The sequence below is a fragment of the Platalea leucorodia genome, assembly GCF_965183815.1.
Source record: "Platalea leucorodia genome assembly, chromosome: 1".
In the NCBI taxonomy this organism is placed as follows: Eukaryota; Metazoa; Chordata; class Aves; order Pelecaniformes; family Threskiornithidae; genus Platalea; species Platalea leucorodia.
The window spans coordinates 166,950,876-166,971,260 of NC_138823.1; the positions used below are offsets into that span (position 1 = coordinate 166,950,876).

Genomic DNA, 20,385 nt, shown 5'->3' on the forward strand with positions numbered 1-20,385 from the left:
TCGGCAAATACAGGTTACCTAAATTCTTCATTGCAAACAGCTGTTTGGTCATTACTGTTATTTATATATACAAAACAGCAATAGGATCCCTGCTCTAAGCTTTAATCTCGACTCCTTGATGCTGTCTGTGTTGTTTAATCTCCTTATGGTATATTCTCCTTTCTGCTATGAATCTCTTATAATCTCTCATCTCGCTCTGGAGCTGTGAGAATCAGGCTACAGAACTGGAGCCCCTAGCTCAGAATGACCCGTTTTGAACCGTTTTTCCTTACATTTCACGAAATCCGACATCTGTGCTTTCTGGCATGAACTTTGCAGGGTTAAAGCAACGTGATTGAATCCCCAGTACTTAAATGCAACTCTAATAGCCATCCCAAATTCAGTTTTGCTGTTTTGACAGCTAGAGAACATGCTGTGTGGGAATTACTGCCTGCACATCGTAGTACCCTTCAAGGGGCCATCAATTCCTCATTCCCCAGTGATAATGGGATTTAAATCAAGCGTCCTTTCTCGAGTTATAGATGAGTTCCAGTATCTGTCCCTGTATCAAATCCACACGGCATTTCCCGTCAAAATATTTCAAGGCAAACGTAGGGAAGCAGCAATGTTCCTCTGTTACCAGTGGGGAAACTGAGGCATGGGGTGCTTGTACAACATGAGGCAGACAGTGCAAGGTGTAGCTATGAGATTTCCCGATTTTGTCTCATGCATATGGATGAGGAAGTCACTGCTGTGAAATTGCTATGTAGACTAGTGCCATTTGAGATGTCCTACAGTATCTGAGATGAATATAGCAGCTGGCACATAGGACACGGTGCAAGACCTGTGCCCTGATGGGTGGGCAGATGGAGGATACTCCACAACACCCCAGACAAGACTAGATGCCTGTATTTAAGAGGTTGAATCCCACCCCCCACTCAGAGCTTTAAATCCAAGGAGCTATGAAACACCACCACAGAACTGCAGGTTACTGAAGTTTTGGAGTCCTCCTCCCCTCCAGAGGAGTATTCCCTGTCTAGAAAGGTGGGTTAAGACAACAACAGAGTGCAGACATTCAGAGCTTGGACACAAGCCCACACAGTTACACGCCTGAAGGAGCACCACAGCACGACAACTGGAGACAAGATTCACATCTTTTCTTGTAGCAGACCCAGAGCCAACCCTGCCTGCAGGGCAGGTGAGCCAGCCTTGGCCAGGGCCATCTCTGCCCAGCAGACAAATCCTCTACCCCCATAGCAGCTCTAGTGGGGCCAAGGCAGAACAGACAAGTTACCTGGTCCCTCCCTGCACTGCTCCTTCAGGCAGCGGGGTAGCCGTAGGCTGTGGCAGTCACTATGCAGTTAAAGAAGGTGGAAGCCAAGTGTGTGCCATGCCCTAGCCCTCCTCTCGGGCGCAATGAAGTCTGAACAGAGAAAAAGGGACCGATGAGGGGTCAGGAAGGGAACGTGCACCAAGGAGGAGAACAGACCCAACATCTTTCAGCACCAAAATGCCAGTCTGAGCCAGGGAAGCAGCTGCCCCATTCTGCTGGCAGCTCTTACAATATATCATGAAAAGTAGAAAGAAACATCCAAAGGCCAGCATCAACTGCTATCTCACACACAATAACTTCTGTCCTATTTGATCTAGCAGTTCTTCTGCAGTGTTTCTCCAGGGTTCAGGAGAAAGGCAGAAATTACTCTCCAGGCACCCAGAGCATCCTTCTCCTGGAGGTCAGGCTGCTGGGGCCAACTGTGAGGTAGCACAAGGGCTGATCCCTGTCCAGTGGGAGCTGCTTTAAGCCAAGGCTGTAGTGTTTGACCCCTGCCTGAACTACAGCCTTGCCTGTGCCTGGCTATGGGCTCCACTGACCCTTGAACTTGCCCCATCGCTACGGACATGTCTGGTGACCTGGGCTCTCCGCTCACCCTGGCTGCCAGCCTGGGCTTGCCCTGCTTCCCTTGTTTGGGCATGGTGGGATGGGGTCTTTCTGGTGAGACCCCTGCCCCGCAGTTTGTGTGGTCCCCCTCAGCTCCCCGTCTTTATGGAGCAGCTGGCTCTCATTGCACCCTGACGTTTAGCTCTTCCTCCTTCCCTTCTCATCTAGCCCTAGCAGAGCAGATACCACTGCAATGCAGCTTGTGGAGAAGTCTTTACAAAAAACAAAAAAAGCCACGCTGTACTTTGCAGCTGAGCCTTAAAAATATCTTTTAAAGATAGGAATGCAAAATATAAGAAATTTCGTCCTGGCCTCAGGACGTGGACTCTTTAGAAAAAGTTGGGGCTTTAAGAAATAGCAGCAAAACATTTGCTTTGTAGTCATGAAAACTGGCAATACTTCAGATAAATTTAAAAATGGCAAAAGCTTTAGATACAAGCTCTTTAGTGCAGTCTCTGTTCCTCCAAATTTCCAAATTGTTGGGGGGCCAGTAAACTGGGGTTCACCATCTCCTGTGCTATTGGCATCCTTCTGACTGTTTTAAGGACCCTTGCAAATCTTAAACCACATTTCTCTTTTATTTTTTCTCCCTCTTTCCCAGGCCACCACAGAACCCCCAAAAAAGAAACCGGACCCTGTCACTTCGGAGACGGTGGTGATCTGGGGGCTGCGCCTGTGGCAGGTGATTGGTATCTTTGCCATCTTTGTCCTGGCAGTCAGTAAGTTGTAATTCTCTGCCTTGCACCAACCACAACACCACCCCAAGTAGGACCTGTTCCTGGAGGACTACAGGCCAAATGGCCATGGAGGTCACAGGCTGAGGCTCTTTGGTCTCTGGCATCACAGGGCTACATGCAGGGTTTTTTGCGGCAGGGAAAGGCAGGTGTGGTCTTTGAAGGAACCACAGATGAGCCACCATGGGTTCATCTTGTAACATCCTGAACAACAGGTCCTAGCTGGTGTCATCCTAGAGAAGAAGAGAGACTATAGGGCTGTGCCACAGCGGGGACTGTTTTCAGCTGCAGTACCACATTCAGGCCCAAATGCATGTTATAGCCACGGTCCTGCCCTGTCACACAACCATAAAATCCATATGTGACCTCTTGTGGTGCTGTCCCACACGCTGAGGTGAGAAGCCTCAAGAGGTCTGCAGTCACACCTAGATCTGGCATTAAGGTCCCTAACTCCTGTTATGTGTGCCAAGACTTCCACTTCATTTTAGCAGGGCTTTCAGGACTTAAAAATCTCCCTTTTTTTGGACCCAGGCATTAGGAAGCCACTGGCTCAGACCCGGTGACTGCAGTGGAATGGGATCACTCTTCCACCACACTTTGAGGATCTATCTGGGTATGGCCGATTCCCCACCTGAGTGTCTTCATCCAGCTTCATCCCCTTGCAGCTCATTCTCTGGGAAGAGTGTAAGCCAGCTTCATTGTGCATTGCAAACTACTGTCATGAGCTTCCTTACAAGAATATTACTTAGGACACTGTCATAACCCCATCAAAATTCAGAGGAAGGATCTTCTGCTCTCTCCTTGAGCCTTCTTCATACAAAAAAAAATAGATTAGTTTGATATGAGTCAAATGTGATAAATCCATTTCTTTCCCATCTTATTGTTACTCTCTAGACTTTTGCAAAGTGTAGAACTAATGCATTTCTTCCAGCAAACAAACACTGACCCATCTACAATTCCCTTGAACCTCCTCTTTTTCCTGTTAGGGACAGGTGAGCAGAGGGACAGAGCCTGTCCTCAGTCCCTGAAGGTAAATCCCATCAACTCAGACATCACCTCAGATTCTTAACCACTCCAGGAACGACATCACCCAGCCATATGGACTTAGACACGTCTAAATCTTCTATGCATTTTTTACCATTCTCTTCTCATTCTGGCTTGTGACCCTAATTGCTTGTTAAAATTAATTTTGTAAGTGGAGCAATGAAGCATTTTAAAGTGACTAAAGGAAGGCCTTGAGTGCCCTAGCTTTCTGCACCATTTCTGCTCTCATTACTCCTAAGTGAGGAGCATGCTTCAAAACAGAGTGGCCACATGCAAGCTCCTGGCAAGGAACAGCCACAGGCAATGCCACCCCTGACCTACAAGCAGCCGTTGTTTAGGAGAACATGGGTTTGCTGGGGCAGCTCTAAAAAACTAGTATTGCAGACCACTGATTTCTACTGCTTCCTGTTACTTTTTAATTTGCTGCTAAACCCGCATCTCGATGTAGCCTTAATCTAATCAAAGAGCAGAGCACAGCAATCTGTGTGTTGTTGTCTCTGCTGATATTAGGGGAATCAAGTCACTTCTTGTTGCCACAGCCCCCTCTTCGGCTGCTGTGGGTACCCTGTATCAGTCCTTCCCTGATAGCCTTCCTGTTATGTTCCCATGCTCTGTTCAAACCAGACATTCCCATTTTCAAAGCAAGTACAAGAATTTTCCTCTGTTTTCTTTTCCCCTCATTGCCCTTTCTGGGCAAACACCGCACCCTACACCCAAAGTCTGAGGGATATCTATTCCTACTGCTTGCCTACTCTCCATCAATAAAGCTTATGCTAATTCATCACATGCCACAACACCCTTTGCAAACAATCACTAGACTCTTCAGAGAGCAAAGTAAACATGGCCAAGTATTTAACCCTAGTGACCCCATGCACCATGTGAAATAGGCATCAAAATTAACAGCAGGAGCTTTAGAATGCAAGTAGACTGGTGAAGCAGTTTATTTAACTGGTTTTTCTTGGTTTGGGGGCATTCAGTTGTAAAGAAGTTTTTGCCCAGTAGGTCTAATTGTTTTGTTGGTCGTTAAAAACTAGCGCTGGTAATACCAGGTTATTTAGGGTTAGAAGCATAGAAAGCCTTCCATGCTGGCAAATCAACACATCAGGTGGTGCACTACTTGCAGAAAAGAAACTAAGGGGTTTTTTGTTACCTAAAAATATCAGTAGCAAGAAGTGAATGCCCATGAAAGTTTCCTCATCTAGTGACAGCCCAGAAATGAAATGCATTACGGAAAACAACATACAAAGAAAGTTACTGCCTACGTCTTGAAAGTGCTGAAAGCAGTGAATGATGAGAAACTAAAATACTTCTAAGGATCTGTGTTTAGACAAGCAAACAAATAGGTTATGTGCAATTCAATAAAGCAACATCTGCTTTAAGGTTTGAGTTCCCGCTAACACACACAGGTAGTTCAACAAAATCAGACTGTTGTGTCAGCCTGCTACAAATACATTACTGGAGAGGTAGGAAAGTATTTGCTAGGAGATCACAGGGTTTTGGCTTGCTGAGTCTCAGAGCGATAAATAGATTTGGTGCATCACTATACGGAATGGAGGCAGTTTAGGGCTCTACTGCTCTGTTACAGCCTTTTTGGTTGAAGGAGCTTTCTTTCAATGAGTAGAGGGGATTTGAAAGCAACCATACCAGCTCAGTCAGCTTTATGAAAACAAGTATTTGGTGAAGACAGCAACTATTAACTAAGTCTGTCACCCAAGACAAAATAAGGCAGGTTCAAACTTAATGACATTAGAATAACTGAATCATACAGTCAGTTCTCACCAATTTCTCGTATCTTGCTCCAGCAACATCGTCCTCCTCCTTTGCTTTGCGATCCCCAAAGCACTGATGGTTCCCCAGCTTTACCAGCAAAGCTTTAACTCTCAGGAGCAGATGCAGGTTTTTCTGTGATTAAGCTTTTGGAGGCTGCCTTGGTATCAGTCCAGAAAACTAGGCAATATTCTACTTTTCTAATGGGACAAGAGCTGGAGAAGAGCTTTAGTATGGCTTCCTTTTCCTGGTTCCAGGAGCACCTTCCCAGTCAGAGCCAGAGGGTAACCCAGCCCTCTAACAGCACTACCCCTCTGCATTAGGAGACAGCAGAGCATCCTTTCCAGGGCTTCTCAGGGCCTGCACATAATCCCATTAGCTTACCATCCCATCTGGTTATTAAAGCTTTAAGGGCGTGTCTGCTTTGTCATGTGAATTCAGGTGAGGAGTAAATGAGGATAAGGAAAGGAACTGAGATGCTTTTAAAGTTAATGCCCCTAGCTACCTCCCTGTGGGTGATTGTGGAGCACTTGAATTGAATGCCTTTCAGTTGAAATGGAAATAGAAAATAGTTGCCACAGAAAGGTATGGCCCCAGATATGCATGATAATCGCTAAGAGCAGCCACGGGACCAAACTAGAGCTACTCCAGAGTACCCCCACCCCTGAAATGCACCGAGGGGGATGGCAGATCCTCCACGCTCTTCCACGGCACAAACTCGCTCCTGCTGAGCAACAGAACTTGCAAATATAGCTATGGTCTAGGTGTGGTTTCCAACTCTTGCTCTTAGCAACTTCCACAAGATGGCATCATCACATAATAAAAGGCAAGAAAAACAGCCAAATCTAACACTCTCTTACCTTTCCTTATTTAATGAAAAGAATTAAAAAAAAAAAAGATATTAAAATAATGACATAAAAGCATCTTATATATCAACACACACCACTGAAATGGGCAAAAAGTCTCTGGGGGGATCTTCTAACTCATAAAAAGGTTTTTGGGTAGGTTACAAACCAAATGGGATGCCTCTTAGCTCTACCCAGCAGAGACCAGAAGAGATGAAATGTTTGTACGCCTGTTAGCGGAAGGCTTTTCTGACTCTCCTGCAGCAACTGATAGCTGGCTTTCTCATATGCCATAAGAAAGCATCTCTCTGTTGGACCCGTCCATCTCCATCTTTTTCCTTTGTTTCTGCTCTGTGATAAGATACATCACAAGAGGAAAAAAACTTTAGGAATAAAGCAGCCCACAGTAGAAAATACAACTTTGTAGCACATGCAGAGCATCATTCCGGTGACGCTGGAAGTATAACTCTCACAGGTGTGCTCAATCATTACACAATTCTTATTCATCTACTAAAACATCAGGAATGCCAAGTCTTTTTGCTACAACTGGAGAAGGCACATAAGAGCTCATTTTTAAAGCAAGCACAACTTCTACAGGGAAAAATCTGGAAAGAAAGGAAGGAAACCGAAAGTTTCTCCAGTACCACGCAGAGTAGATCAACTCTACTGTTGCTCCTCTGCCCCCAAGATTTCAGCTCAGTCATTTTGTACTGTGGTTAAAGGAAATCTTCCTTTTTGGGTACTTGAATCAAGTAGAGCAAGCGTCCTGACGGTGTGCATTGACATCCTTATCAGGGCTGCCTCTCAGCACCTGGCATAATTCAGCTACTCTGGATTGCTTCTCTGAAGGCTGGTTGATAAGAAAAGAGACCCCTTGCAGGCAGAAGCAAAGACAACAGTTGCATGTGTCTCTCTCTATCTTGGAGAGACTTTGATGAGACAACAGACAGCTAAGATGAGATAGCTGTCAGGAGGATTTGATTCACTCAGGAGCATTGCTATCTGGTTTCTTGATCTGGCTGCTTCTTTTTTGTCCTGTGAAGCTGTAAATGGGGAACTGAGGCCCAACACTATCGCCCTCATAGGATGGGATTGAGTCATGACCTTGGAATCTTGCACAGCCTGTTTCATCCACAAAGACTGAGGACTTTGCACCAAAAATATTGTCCTTTGCAAACTGCAGTGCTGTGATGGAGGAGGGGGTGGTCCTGATCCATCCCTGGGAGAGCCAGCAGCTGGCCCAAGGCTTGCCCAGTGTGCTCTCCCTTTTCTTTGGCATCGCAACCACCATCATCATTTTTAATCAGCCCTATGGGCTATTTATTTTCCTCTCTGGATGTTACTTCGCTTTCAAGGTCTGCGGGTTTCCTTGTTTACATGCACCCCCAGGTCTGTTGACAGCAGCCCACCAGGGAGGATGCAGGCAACACCTCTTTGAGTAATGCCCCACTGATTTCTACAGACACAATCCAACAGCTGGATCTGGATGCAGGGCAAAATGCCTCGGGATCCCAGCTGGCATATCCCTCTGGAATGAAAGGAGGGCATGAAGAGGGCAACGGGAGTAGGGACAGTGCTGTGTAGAGGAAGCAATGACTCTTAGCTCCTGCCCAGAGTCCTCCTCTTTCTTTATCATGCCAGCTTTATGCAGAGTGTCAACCAGATGTATTTCAGGTACCACAGGCAGGGAGAAACCCCTTTCTTTATCATCCTGTTTTGAATCTACTCTGTTGAATGGAGGAAGTGAGGGAGAAGGCGGGATGGAACTGTAGCAGGAGGTTCCCGCGTGGGGTGGGGTTGCAGCAGAGCTGTTACTGCATCCCACTGCAGTGTTCCAGGCAGGAGCTCATGCCTTGTGCTCACCTCAAACTGAAGACCAAGCTGGCTTTGGGTGGTGCCCAGTCGTCATGCCAGGAAACTGCTGAGCTGCCTAAGCTGGTGGTGACTTTAGACCACCTTGTCTCCATGAGTGGTGGACCTTTAATTCACTGTTTGGTGATGGTGTTTTAGTGGCACCAGAACAGCTCTGGGGCCATGGAAATAGGTTTACTTACTGCACGTCCTTACACGTAGTCCGCACCAGGTCTAGTACTACTGGGAAGTAAGGCTTACCCGGATGAGGAGTGACAAAGTAGTGGGCTAAAGCAGAAGCTGATTGCAAAAGTAGGAGGCTCAGTTCTGATTGCTTTTTCCCTATCTTTGTGTCCTTTTGCAAGGCCTACCAGAGGTGCTTTCCCATTCTCACTTATGCCAGTCAAATGGTAACACGTAGCCGCAGACATGAGCATTAGTAGTTTTTCTCCTGACATATAACCACAGACATGAAAGCCTGAAGAAGCGGGGCTGTCATCAGGAGCGATGCTTGGGAGTCGTGAATGCAAAGCTTTTGCTTATCTGCCGGTGTAAACTGGGAGTCTTTCCCTTGAACCTGTCAAAGGTTCAAGAGGAGCATAAAATACTGTGAGAGTACAAGGGGGGGCCTCACACTGAACAAACGTGTTCCCAGGAATCAAGTATTATTTAACAAGCACTAACAAAGCTCTTAAACATCTTGAATGCAATTAACTGAGTGCAGTTTAATTTGAAGTGTTAGAGGTTTTATTTACCAACTTGCTGTGGGTGTTGAAATATAAATGCCAGGCAAAAGATTTACACTATTAAATAACCATTACTTTTTGGATGGCAAATCTAACCAAATGTTTCCCTTAACAGGTAGAATTTCCAGCGAGGCACAGATAATTTAGACTGGCTCAGGGATGCTTAACATGCGGCTTTCTGACAGAGGCTTTAGCATCTGTCTTCAAACACTGCATCACCCGCAACCCAGCATACAAGAAACACTCATCAGGGGGCACAGGATAGTATGTGCAGAGGTGGATGTGAGGAGTCCTCTATCACAGAAAGCATCACTTGGGACAAGGGATGGCTCTTATATGGAGACAATATGTTGAACCCCTCTTTTGCCCTCAGCCCAAGTTCTCACATGGAAACCTCTTACCACACACGAGACATTTCTTTCTGTTTTAGAACTGTTCTGTGCTCGTGTGCCTACAAAATAGCCAAAGCCCCCAAACTTATTGGCACCAGCATATGTAGCTCAAGCTGAGCAAAAAACAGGGTGCTTAAGAGAAAGTTAAGTGTCTTTTACAACGGAAGGACCATTTTTTATGTACTCCAATTAAGAACAACTAAATAGTCTTTCTTCCTGATTATTTTAATAAGAAATAACTTATGTCATTCTTGTTTTGTACAATAACGTTATCTTAAACTTCCATCATGCATGTTCTCTCTCTCTCTCTCTCTCTCTCTCTCTCTCTCTCTCACACACACACACACACACACGTGCACAGGCCCAAGGCTACTACAAAACTAGTTGTTGTGATCTCTGTCGGCTAAAAAGCACTGGAGATGCCATTGCCTGAGGCTGGCTTCTCTTAAATGTGACAGCTATCAGGTCACATGGGGGGCTGTGTCTGGAGTCTGCAAGAGGAAGAACTGGGATGTTGGACCATGGTGGGGCTCCAAAACAGCTCCTCTGTGTGGGTGTTCCCACCAGCTGGAAGCTTAACCTGCTTCTTCATCCTCCCTCCCACTCAGTGACCGTTGATGCTCAAGGCAACGGGGTGATGGAGTGCAGATTTGTGCACAGATGGACTCTGGCATCAGAGATGGGGACTGTGAGGAGAGGCGGCTTTGCTGCATGGCGCAGTGCATGAGGTACAGGTGTGCTTGAGTCTGCTTGGGACAAGCGAGTATCACTTGTGTATGGCTTTATGGATCTGAAAGTGAAAATCAGATTTGCAGCCTTCCTGGGCAAACCCACTTGGTTAACTCTTCATGTTCTGATTTATTGTGACTATTGTTATTTCAATAGACCATCATCTTTATAATTCCCATTTGCTCTTCAAATGCAATTTCATGCCTGGCCCACCCTGTGCATTTTCTCTTCCCAGTGTGGGGAGCAGGCACAAGCCACCATCTCACACAAAATCCAGCTAACACCAAACAACATGGATTTTGCAGATTCCCAGGGCAGGGTGAATAACAGCCCATATCCCTACTTCTCAGCTGGTGTAAATGAATGTAGGTAGCAGTCATAAGTTGCTTGCAATTAATTATGATTTGAACTCTGTGTGTATCCATAGGACTACATGAGGTCTGGGGGCAGACAGATCTGAGCTGAACAGGCTAGATCCAAACCTGGTTTTGATCTTCCCAAGTCACAAGATTAGATTAGGGTGTTGGGATCCTGGGTATTGTTGCTAGCTCTAGTTTGACTGAAAAGACAGGCCCAGCTTATTGACTATTTTTTTAATAAACAGCTGACAAGTATTTCTTCTTGTTATGGAACAATCAACCTTAGATCTTGCCTCACACAGTTGCAGTGTTGGCTCCTCCTTGTGACAGTTCCTCTCCTTGCATGGAGGCAATGGAGAAGGTTCAGTCCCAAACCTCTCAGCCCCTGGGATGGTTAAATCCCACCCCTGCTTCCAGCCTTTAAGGTGGGATGGTGGGGAAAGAAGGTTAGAGAGCTCCACCTTAGCCTCAGGAGCTATTGCACCAGGCATAAAAGACCCCAAGGAAGAGACAGAAAGCATAAGCAATCAGGAGCTTTTTTTTAATTAGGATTTGTGTTAATTAATAGCTCAGAATCCCAGCCAAAACCTCTGATATGGACTTTGTCACTATGACTCGTCTCACTTATCTAGAGATGCTTCCAGGGTAGGCATCCAGAGGTGACCAGGTGAGAGAACAAGTGGGAATAATTGATCTGTTTGCTTTAAATGTCTACCTAAGGATGAGATGACCTGTGTTTTCACGTGCCCTGTCTGGATCTACAGGGATGCTCCAGGGAGCTCCCAGTGACTACCTGCTTCTTTTTGTCTGACACAGCAGTTCCTAAGTCAGAACTAGAGTTACAACTTTGCACAGATCAAAATTTCCTAAGGAAACGCTTGTTCTGATGAGAGGTCCAACCTTAACCCATATTTTTCACTGGTGAGCTCAGAATAAATACAAAGTGGCTGCTGTTAAAGCTGTCCTCTTTGCCAGTAGACAGGAGAATAGAGAAATCAAAAAAAAAGAGGTGGAAGGAGCCACGCAGGGAGTTGGCTGAATCTGTTCAAACAAAATGTGGTGAATGACAGCGGAAGCAAGGATCTACGGTTGGGAGAAAAGAATATAGACCTCATCTACAGAATAAACAAACATTCAGTGACTAAATGATAATTAGTAAAATTTAGTAACTATTACGAGAGCAAAGCAATCAGTTAAGCAACACAGTTCAGGGTAATGCTGCAGTAAAAAGTTATTTGAATGTATTAGTTAGTGAGAGGTAGGAAGGTTTTTTTGACCTCTGTGCTGTTCTGGTGAGATGCTTGTGCCTACATTTGAAAACAAATGCTGAAACAAAAAAGGCTTGCAGGGAAAAAAAAAAAAAAAAGACCCAAAAATCCTCACCTCTGATGCCTGGAGAAAGGTCTTCAAACAAGGGTCTCACTGAACACACTTTGTTTACCTTTGGAAAGAAGATCAAAAGACCACTTGATTGCAGCATTGAAGCACTTCAAAAAGAAGGAAAGGAAAAAAAAAAAAGGCTATTAAAAGTCTTTTCAGTCTAGTGCATAGAGGCAAAATCAGAATCTGGAAATTAAAACCAGATCAATTCAAATGAGAATTTGAGAAATAAATGTGGCAGGGAGGGTGATTAAACATTGCCGTGCTCTCCATCCCTTAAGAGCTCTCCCCAGAGTAAGGTGGGATTCAATCCAACACAAGTTATTTCACTCAGGCAGTAATTAACCATAATAACCTGTGGTGTGCAGAGGGGTCAGATGATGTGATCTAATGGTGTGGACAGACCCTCATTCCCAGACACCAGGAAAATATCACGTATAGACACGTAGTTAAGCCTGATGGCTGAGCAAATATTGGAGCGGCCCTGACCCCTTGCAGCAGTTCTTTCAGCTTATCCTCAGGGTGTTTTACAAAGATGGACATATTTAAAAACATGTTTTGATTGAAGTCGTATTGGCACAACTATTGGGACTACAATCTAGATCTCTTCATTCTTTGGCTCCTATTTTTGCTTTCTAGGAAATTAGTACATTAATCCAAGTACTAGATTTCCATTGAAAGAACAGCCATAGAGTGGGATAAAATACAGGACTGAGAAGGATCTTGAGAGTGCATCTAATTAGTCTCCAACCTGGACTTTAAATCTGTAATTTTTACCATCTATGTCTCTCTGTTTTGCAGAAGAAAGCAGATCCTGAGTCCCCATTGCTGCAAGCTGATCCCAAGCCTGAGCCGCAGCCAGGATGCGGTTACACGCCCCATAGATGGTTGTACACCCTTTAGAGGGAAAGCCTCCTTCTTCTGCAGCTCAGAGACCTCTTCTGAGGCAGTAGTATCTCAGCAATAGCTCTAGCAGTAGCATCTTTAAATGAGGTGGTTCAGGCACCAGCAACAGCATCATCTGAGCACTCAGGGTGGACCAGTCCTACAAGCAGCCACCCAAGCACTAACTTCTTAAGCGTTTAGTAGCCCTTCCTGATCATTGCATTATCCCAATTAGCCATTTATTTACACTGCCGTGAGTAGCTTGAACAGGCAAAATATGCCAACTCTTTCCTTAAAGCATCATAATCATAGAGTAAGGAATTCTTCAGGCTTTTCAAAGAGCATTTAAACACAAGTGCTGCATTTAACTTGCCATTGAATACATCTGCATTAATTGCTTGCATTATTAACAATGGAATGGCTGCCTAATTAACTCAGAGCAGCACAGGCTACTTTGCTAAATGTTAATTAAATGCTTCATTGGCAGACTATTTTTTCAGCTTCAGAAGGAACAAACCTACTGTGTATTGCAGCCAATTTCCATTCAATTTATAAAACTGTTCAGTTCTCAATCATAGCTCTGCTGAAATATTACACCAAGCAGTCTCTGGAGAAGATATTTCATTTACATCTTTCCCAGCTCCTAGGAGAACCAAGTTGTTTGTTTCCTTCTTTTTGTTTGTTTTTCTTTTTTTTTTTTTTTTTTAATATTTATTATCCAGCTAAACTAGAAGCAACTGTGTTACTGTTGATAAGCTAAATTCACTTAAGTGAAAAGAAAAAAGAGACCATGAACAGGGTAACTTGGCCACATGGATATTTAGTTCAAATCAATAGAGCTCCTTTCATGGTCTTTTGTGTATGCTCTTAGCTTGCTTCAATTATGAAACAAAACATTTTAGTTTAAGCCAGTGGGAGTAAACACACAGCCATTATTTAGTCACAAGCATCTTATTGTTTATGGTAGCAATTATGTATTTAATATTTTCTCTGTTACTGTACTTCAGACGATAGTTTTTGGGGGCCATTTCTCAGCTCCTCCAACGTCAATAGTATTGGATATGAATATGAGGAAAACATTGCCCCCTGTAAAAATAATGGAAACATGCTAAAAATCCAGAAAACAACAAGCCTCAGAGTCCTCATTATTTCCCAAGGCAGTGATTTTTAGTATCTCCTGAAGAATGAAAATATATCACTTAGAATACCGCTTTTGTCATCACAGATAGAGAAAAGTTGACTCCTTTAAAATACCCATTTCATAAAGGACCAGCAAGTGTTTGCTTCCTTCTGGAAAAATTACGTTTCACATGATCAGCCTGGCAGAAGCAATGAAAAATTATTTGATACGTTGTCAGCTTGAATCTTCAGTGTGGAAAGAGAATACCATGTGCAGGACCAGACCTGACTTTTTAATTTAAAACAGAAATGTTCCTTCAGAATAGGTGGCTGAATTCAACCGTGTATGTCAGGTAACTGAATATGAAAAAAAATATAGGTGAGAAAATGATTTTTAGAAGCCAAACAGCAAAGCAATCCACAGCATGTTATTGAAAAAGAAAAAGCTTGTATTTTAATTGTGTAGTTCGTGGAAGATGCTTATTTTCACAGTATCACAAGGCCATATATTATTAATACAGAAAAGCTGAGAAAACTGAGAGAATTGAAAATTACTCCACTACGTTTTGTCACACAGGACGTTTCTTTTTCTGCTTTGTGTAGTTTGATAGCAAAGAAACCATAAATAATGTCACCATTGCAAGCCTTGATGGTGAATATTTTCATGGACCTTCCATGGTGATGATGGGGCACTGACACATCTTATGGAGATTGCTTTAATCTCACCGTAGCATCAGGCAGGCAATAGGTTACTCAGGCTGCATTTTAGAAGTCTTCTCAACAATTAAAATGAAAGTTGCGATTCTGGAAAGGAAAAGGAGACCCATAGCATGAAAAAAAAAGGGACTAAATATTGCTTGATAGCTGTGTGATCAAAGCATTCACCTGGGGATATAAGAGAATTGATTAATGTTTAATATAAAACAGACATTCAAGGCTTGAAGTCAGGTCATCCACCTGCCAGAAGGAAAGCATAATAACAAATTCTCAAGTTACATCCAAGCTAACTGGTCCCCCAAATACTTCATCTTACGGACCCAGAATCAAAAGTGATCGTTATCACTATTCAACTGAGTTGCAATTAATATTCCTACACATATTCCTATACCAAACAAAAACTTTTAGTTTAAGCGACTTGCATTGCACATATAACCCTCATGGAGGTTTTTAGTGTTGGGTTTTTTTATGTTGTAATTCTTCTACCCTGCGAACACGGGCCTATCAGTTAATGTGCTCAGCTGATGCCGTGTCACATACTAAGCTTTTGTAAGAGTATTGCTTTGATGTTTAACTCTAATGGAAGAGAGTACAGTCCAATTCTTGATCTGTTATCTTACAGGAATGGGTATTTTTAAACAGCAATCCTCATTACCAAACATCCTCACATGATGGCTAAACGTAACCGGCATCAGACACAGCCAAGTCAGTAGTGATGAAGCAGGTCTGAGGCGAAGCCAGAAAGTCATGTCCATGGGTCAGGGTCTGGGTCAATGGGACACATGACCAGGCATGGGCACAGCTACAGCATCCACCGCAGCGGACCTCTGGCAGGGGCCAGGCACAAGGGCATTGGCTTAAGAGTCACTCCAAGTGATGAAAAGGGCAGCCTCCACTGAGGCTTCTTCTAATTCCTCCTTTGAAGGCGACCAGCTGCATTACTTCTCATCTGGCCCTGAACCCAGGCAGTCAAACCCCGGAAAGTGTAATGATGGTGAGGATGCTCTCAGAACCCTTACACATTCAGTTTCCCAGGCTGTCTTCAGAACAAAAAAATCTCTGCTCTTCCAGTGGAAAATAATATTAACCTTGGTGTCAACAAAGGCCCAGGAAACACTACAAGTTACATTGCTTTCTGGTTCGCTTGATGGCTTATCAGTGGAGCAAATATAATCTCACCGTCTTGAAGCAGGAAAAAACTTAAAGTAATGATGCTTAAATGATGCTTTAATGATGCTTAAATGATGCTAAGAAAGCTCCAAACTTCTAATATGCAATAAGCATTTCACTCTTAGGTTCCAAAGTATGAGAGTGACCTCTTCTAACTGAGGGAACTGTTCATACACCTAAATGCAGATCTCTGACATCATTTACGAAGCCCTAAGGCACATTGTCCAGCCTCTGGCTCTCACCTGGGGGGTCACAGCTCTTCCACTGTCGTATGTCAGACTCCTCATTCCAAGCTCTTTTTGTAGTTAATGAGGAGAAAGGCAGCTGCAGAGAATGATTTATTTGGCATACCTTAAATTTCTGGTTTAAGATGAGATTAATCACCCTGTAGAGACGCTTCTTTCTCTCCACCAGTGATAAATAGAGCCTGGAGTGACTGACACCATAATCTCTAGCTTTGGGACACATAAACCAGAGCAGATGAATTCCACCCACTCTGCCTCCTGTGTCTGACCTGGAGGAAAAAGCAAAGGTAATAGGCAATATTAAAACTGGCAATAACTTCCCACTAGCAATGAAATGATCATTCCTGGCATTGGTTTCAGTGTCCTAAAGCTCCTGTACCAAAATCTTATTCACTGGCGTGTTCTTTTAAAAGGATAATGGCATTGAGTCCAACACTTAGCCCCGTGCATGGCCCGAGCCTCACACTAAGAACAGCTTGCAAGGGGGATGGAGATAGGAATTGTACTGTCTGTTTTCACATAAGCCTCTTCCTCCAGTGGCTGGTTATGAATCATTTCACATCCCAAGACAACATAAGTCCCCAGTACCTCAGTGTAACACTTTATCTACATTAGAAAGTTAAACAGAGAGCCCAGCTCATGATTGTCATGTAGCAACTGCCATTTTTGTCCCTAGTAATTGAAAAGAAGTAGAAGTGCAAGAGATGATACAACAACCCCTACTCCTTCCTGCAGGGCTAAGCCAACTACTGTGATATTGGCGGGCATTTTGTCCTTGACTTTCAAGGGCATTGGCTAAGCTCTTTGGGCTTCCCTTGAAAGCTGACAGTCTCACAGTTTATCAATCTCCAGGAAATATGGTGCTAATTTTCCTGGCAATTTTTTCTCAAATGTGAGTAGAGGATTTTTCTGGCTTAGCTGAATTCCAGAGTGCTTTTAGGAAAACGATAGATCTTGATTTAAAAGTGGTTAGAGAAAAAGCACGTACCCCATTCCCCCCAGTGAATTGTTTCCCTGCTTGCTGTCACTGTTAAAAAAGCATACTTATGTCTAGTCTGACCTTGCCTTGAGTCCTTGCCCAGCTACCGGGTATTTTTTTTTGTCTGCTAGCCTGAAAAGATCTGTGCCATCCATTGGTTGTGATGTAGCTGTAGGAGGCTCTGTGAGCAGGTACACAGTGAAACCCTGCTGCCCTGAACAGCAGGGCAGACCCAGCTGTGTGCTTTCCAGATGTGGTATGTTACCCACCTGCAAGCTATCAGTGCTGTGCTGCCAATCACACCATACGGGTACCTTGCTTTCCTTTTGTAAGACAAGTAAAAGCTCAATTACCCTCAGCTTGTTGCTGACCCTCATGGAAGAGCAAGGATAAAAGCATCTTGATTGCTTCCCCAATTACACATTATTACAATTTCATGTTGTTTTAGGCAATTCACTTCAGCTTCAGGTGTCTCATCCTGTTGTGACATTTAGATGGCCCTGAGTGTGATTCCACTACAACACCTCCGCAGCAAACTGTTTAAAGGGAGTGATATTTTTGGCAGCAAAATTTAGCAAAGGGATAGAGGAGCTGCTACACTTTTCTTGGTAACATGTTCCTGGTTAACATGATCCCTCTTTACTTAGGAGAGGCTGGACAGGTAAAGGACAAATTTCTAGGGAGTAAAATTTACACCAGCAAATGGTCTGTGTCATGTGTTGTGAAGGCTGTCTGCAAAATGGTTTTACTCCTGGTGAATGAGAAATGGTCATGCTTGGAAGCAAACATACAGATTATTTCTCTCATTTCTTGGATTAGTCTCAATGGTCTAGTACATTGCTCATGGTGATATAAAGCCAGAGGAGATTACCTGACTTTTGAAGTGTACAGAAAGTTGGATGCTCATAGCGTTGATGCGGCATGGGGGAACTCCAGTTAAAATAAGAGTAAGAGCACGTAAAACTGATCATACAATATCTTTCCAAGCACAAGGCTCTGCCTGCCTGCAGAACCCATTTCCATAAGGTATATAAACAAGGTTAACAACTTAGGTAGGTTGGAAATTTGACCTTTTATTTAGAATAGAAGAATCCCTCAAACTATTTTAAAGATGCCAACAAAAAAGCAACTCAAAAGCTCATACAGACCACGAGATCTCATGCTTCTTGACATGTGTTTATGACCTATGGGCCAACTAATTTTATGATTACCTGTTTCCGAGTTTCATTGATCTTTTCCCTGAAGTTGCTGCTTTGTTGTTGTCAGAAGTGGTACATGGATGAACCAATGATCTGCTCAAGCCTGTGAATTCCTAGTCTAAGAAACCAGGCAATAGTGATTTCATTGAAGTGAATTGTCTGAATCATGAGGAAATTTGCAGATGGAAATTCTGAAATAAAGTATAGGTTTAAACATGAAGGAAAAATATTTCTTACTAGAAGTAAAAACATCATCTGCATCCTTAACTCATGTAAAGAAGCCTAGCTCACGGAAAGAAGCATGATGGAATAGTAAGATCATGACGGGGGGATTTAGGAGATCTAGGTTCAATTCTTGGCTTGCGCTAAATGAATTTGGATGAAAGTCAGGTAAGGCATATATTGAGCTCTTGTGGATCTATTTTGAAGGTTTTACAGCACTTCCATGCCAAACTCCTCATTGCTTTCTTCAGCTGGAGGTCCACAGCCCCAGCATCTACCTACCACAAAAATGAATGGTTAAAACATGTTGTCAGGAACCTCTAGCAGTAACACACTGTTGAAGGGTGACAGTACATCTTAAATGCTGCTGTCATTTCCAAAGAGATAATGAATTTAAGTTGTTGATGCTCTGATGCTCAGAAAAACTGGTGGCATATATAGTTTAAGGCAATGGTTTGCATTGGGTTTGGTGGAAAGGACATGCTCAGTCCTTTACCACATCTCAGCTAATTCTTTATTTTCAGGTAAATCAATTGCTTTAGACTGTGTGACCATATGCCTCAGGCAGGCATTTCCACTGCTGTAACTGGCTGCATGTTCCCACAGGAAGAAACTCTTCTGAAATAATTAATTTTTCTTCCTGCTGTCCCCCCACTGCAAATGGGCCAGCCTGCACTAGACAGAGATCTGCTGACGAAACTGAAAACTCTTGCTTCCCTCTCTCTTTTCCCAGTTATCACACTCTGCTGTATCTTCAAGTGTCGGATTCCCCGAACAAAGAAAGAGATTGAGGCACGATATGCTCAACGGCAAGCAGCCAAGACATATGCAGACAAACTGGAGACTGTGCCACCTCTCAACGAGCTGACAGAGATCCCTGGAGGTACTTTCCATGCCCACGCCTACACGTGAGACCCATCTATTCCTTTGGGGTTGCTTTCTGTATGCAGGAATGCAAAGGGCTAGGTCCTCCCTTAGTGTAAATTAGTGTGGCTTCTTGGGCACAACCATTAAGATACTGCCATGACTTGGTAAACACCTCCCATTCGCATGCACTAAACCTGCAGCATTTGTGGCAGCAGGCATCGTCATTTAGATGAAAGGGACAGTTTCTGCATTGGTACAAGTCAGGGTCATTCCTTTGAAGTTCATGTTTAAAATTTCCAGAGAGTCTGATTCATTTTCAGGGCCAGTTCCTGGGTTGGGGCGGGGGGCTGTCAGTAGGAAGAAAAAGAGTTGCTGGAGTTTCACCCATAAATGGCTTGCCCCATTTGGATGGCCAAGAGTATTTCTGACACTGGTCTCCACTCCTCACACTCATCTTTCCTGATTCTGTACCCTAGGCTCTACTGAAACTCTCCTAACTCTCTCTGGTCATGTCCAGTCCAGACCTCTCAACTCTCTGCCTGTGGTGAAAGAAGAAGATGAAATGGCCCTGCAAGGAAATTAGGGGACTGCCTTCCTGTCTGTCTGTCTATGGCTTCTCTTTTCTGATGAGATCCATCATACCGTGGACTCTCTGCTTCTCAGTTCCCTTTCTGCGTTTCACCTCTGTTTTCTCAATACCTTTTTATGATTTTTTTTTTATCTTTCCTGTGTCTCTGCAAGCCCTGTGGTCTGTAGCTTCATGGAAACTGGGAGTTTCCTTGACTCAAAATGTGATGCTTCAGTCCATGAAACTGGTGAAAGAAGCAGATAACATGATTGTAGAAATTTAGTCCTACACCAGCAAAATACAGAACTAAGTGCTTAACAGTAGGAATTTGCACATACCTCAGTATTTCAGAGGTGTTCAGACATCTGACTATGCCTGTACTATAAACTGAGGATGGCCAGACCACTCTCTGGGGCTGAACCCAACTGGCATAAATAAGCCCTTGTCCATACAGTTAAATTCTCTTAACCTACTTTAAAGTCAAAGGTCACCAAAAGTCTAGTTAATGCACTCTTACGTGGACGAGCAATCACACATGGAAGTGCTTAGTATTGTATCCTTCGACTTCCTGCCCAAAAGACCAAATTCTGACTCTGTAAGGACCAGCTATCAGCAGATCCCAGAGGGTGTGAAGGATCATGCCTGTAGA

General features: G+C 43.8%; 1 protein-coding gene across 1 annotated transcript; it reads left to right on the forward strand.

Annotated features, from left to right (window-relative positions):
* Positions 1 to 1,878: 1,878 nt before the first annotated feature.
* Positions 1,879 to 19,751, forward strand: TMIE (transmembrane inner ear; the record flags this gene model as incomplete). The annotated part of the gene is made up of 4 exons (XM_082329817.1): positions 1,879 to 1,953; positions 2,520 to 2,637; positions 19,035 to 19,184; positions 19,645 to 19,751. The coding sequence occupies 4 exons, from the start codon at positions 1,879 to 1,881 to the stop codon at positions 19,749 to 19,751; spliced, it is 450 nt and encodes a 149-aa protein (XP_082185943.1).
* Positions 19,752 to 20,385: the final 634 nt, after the last annotated feature.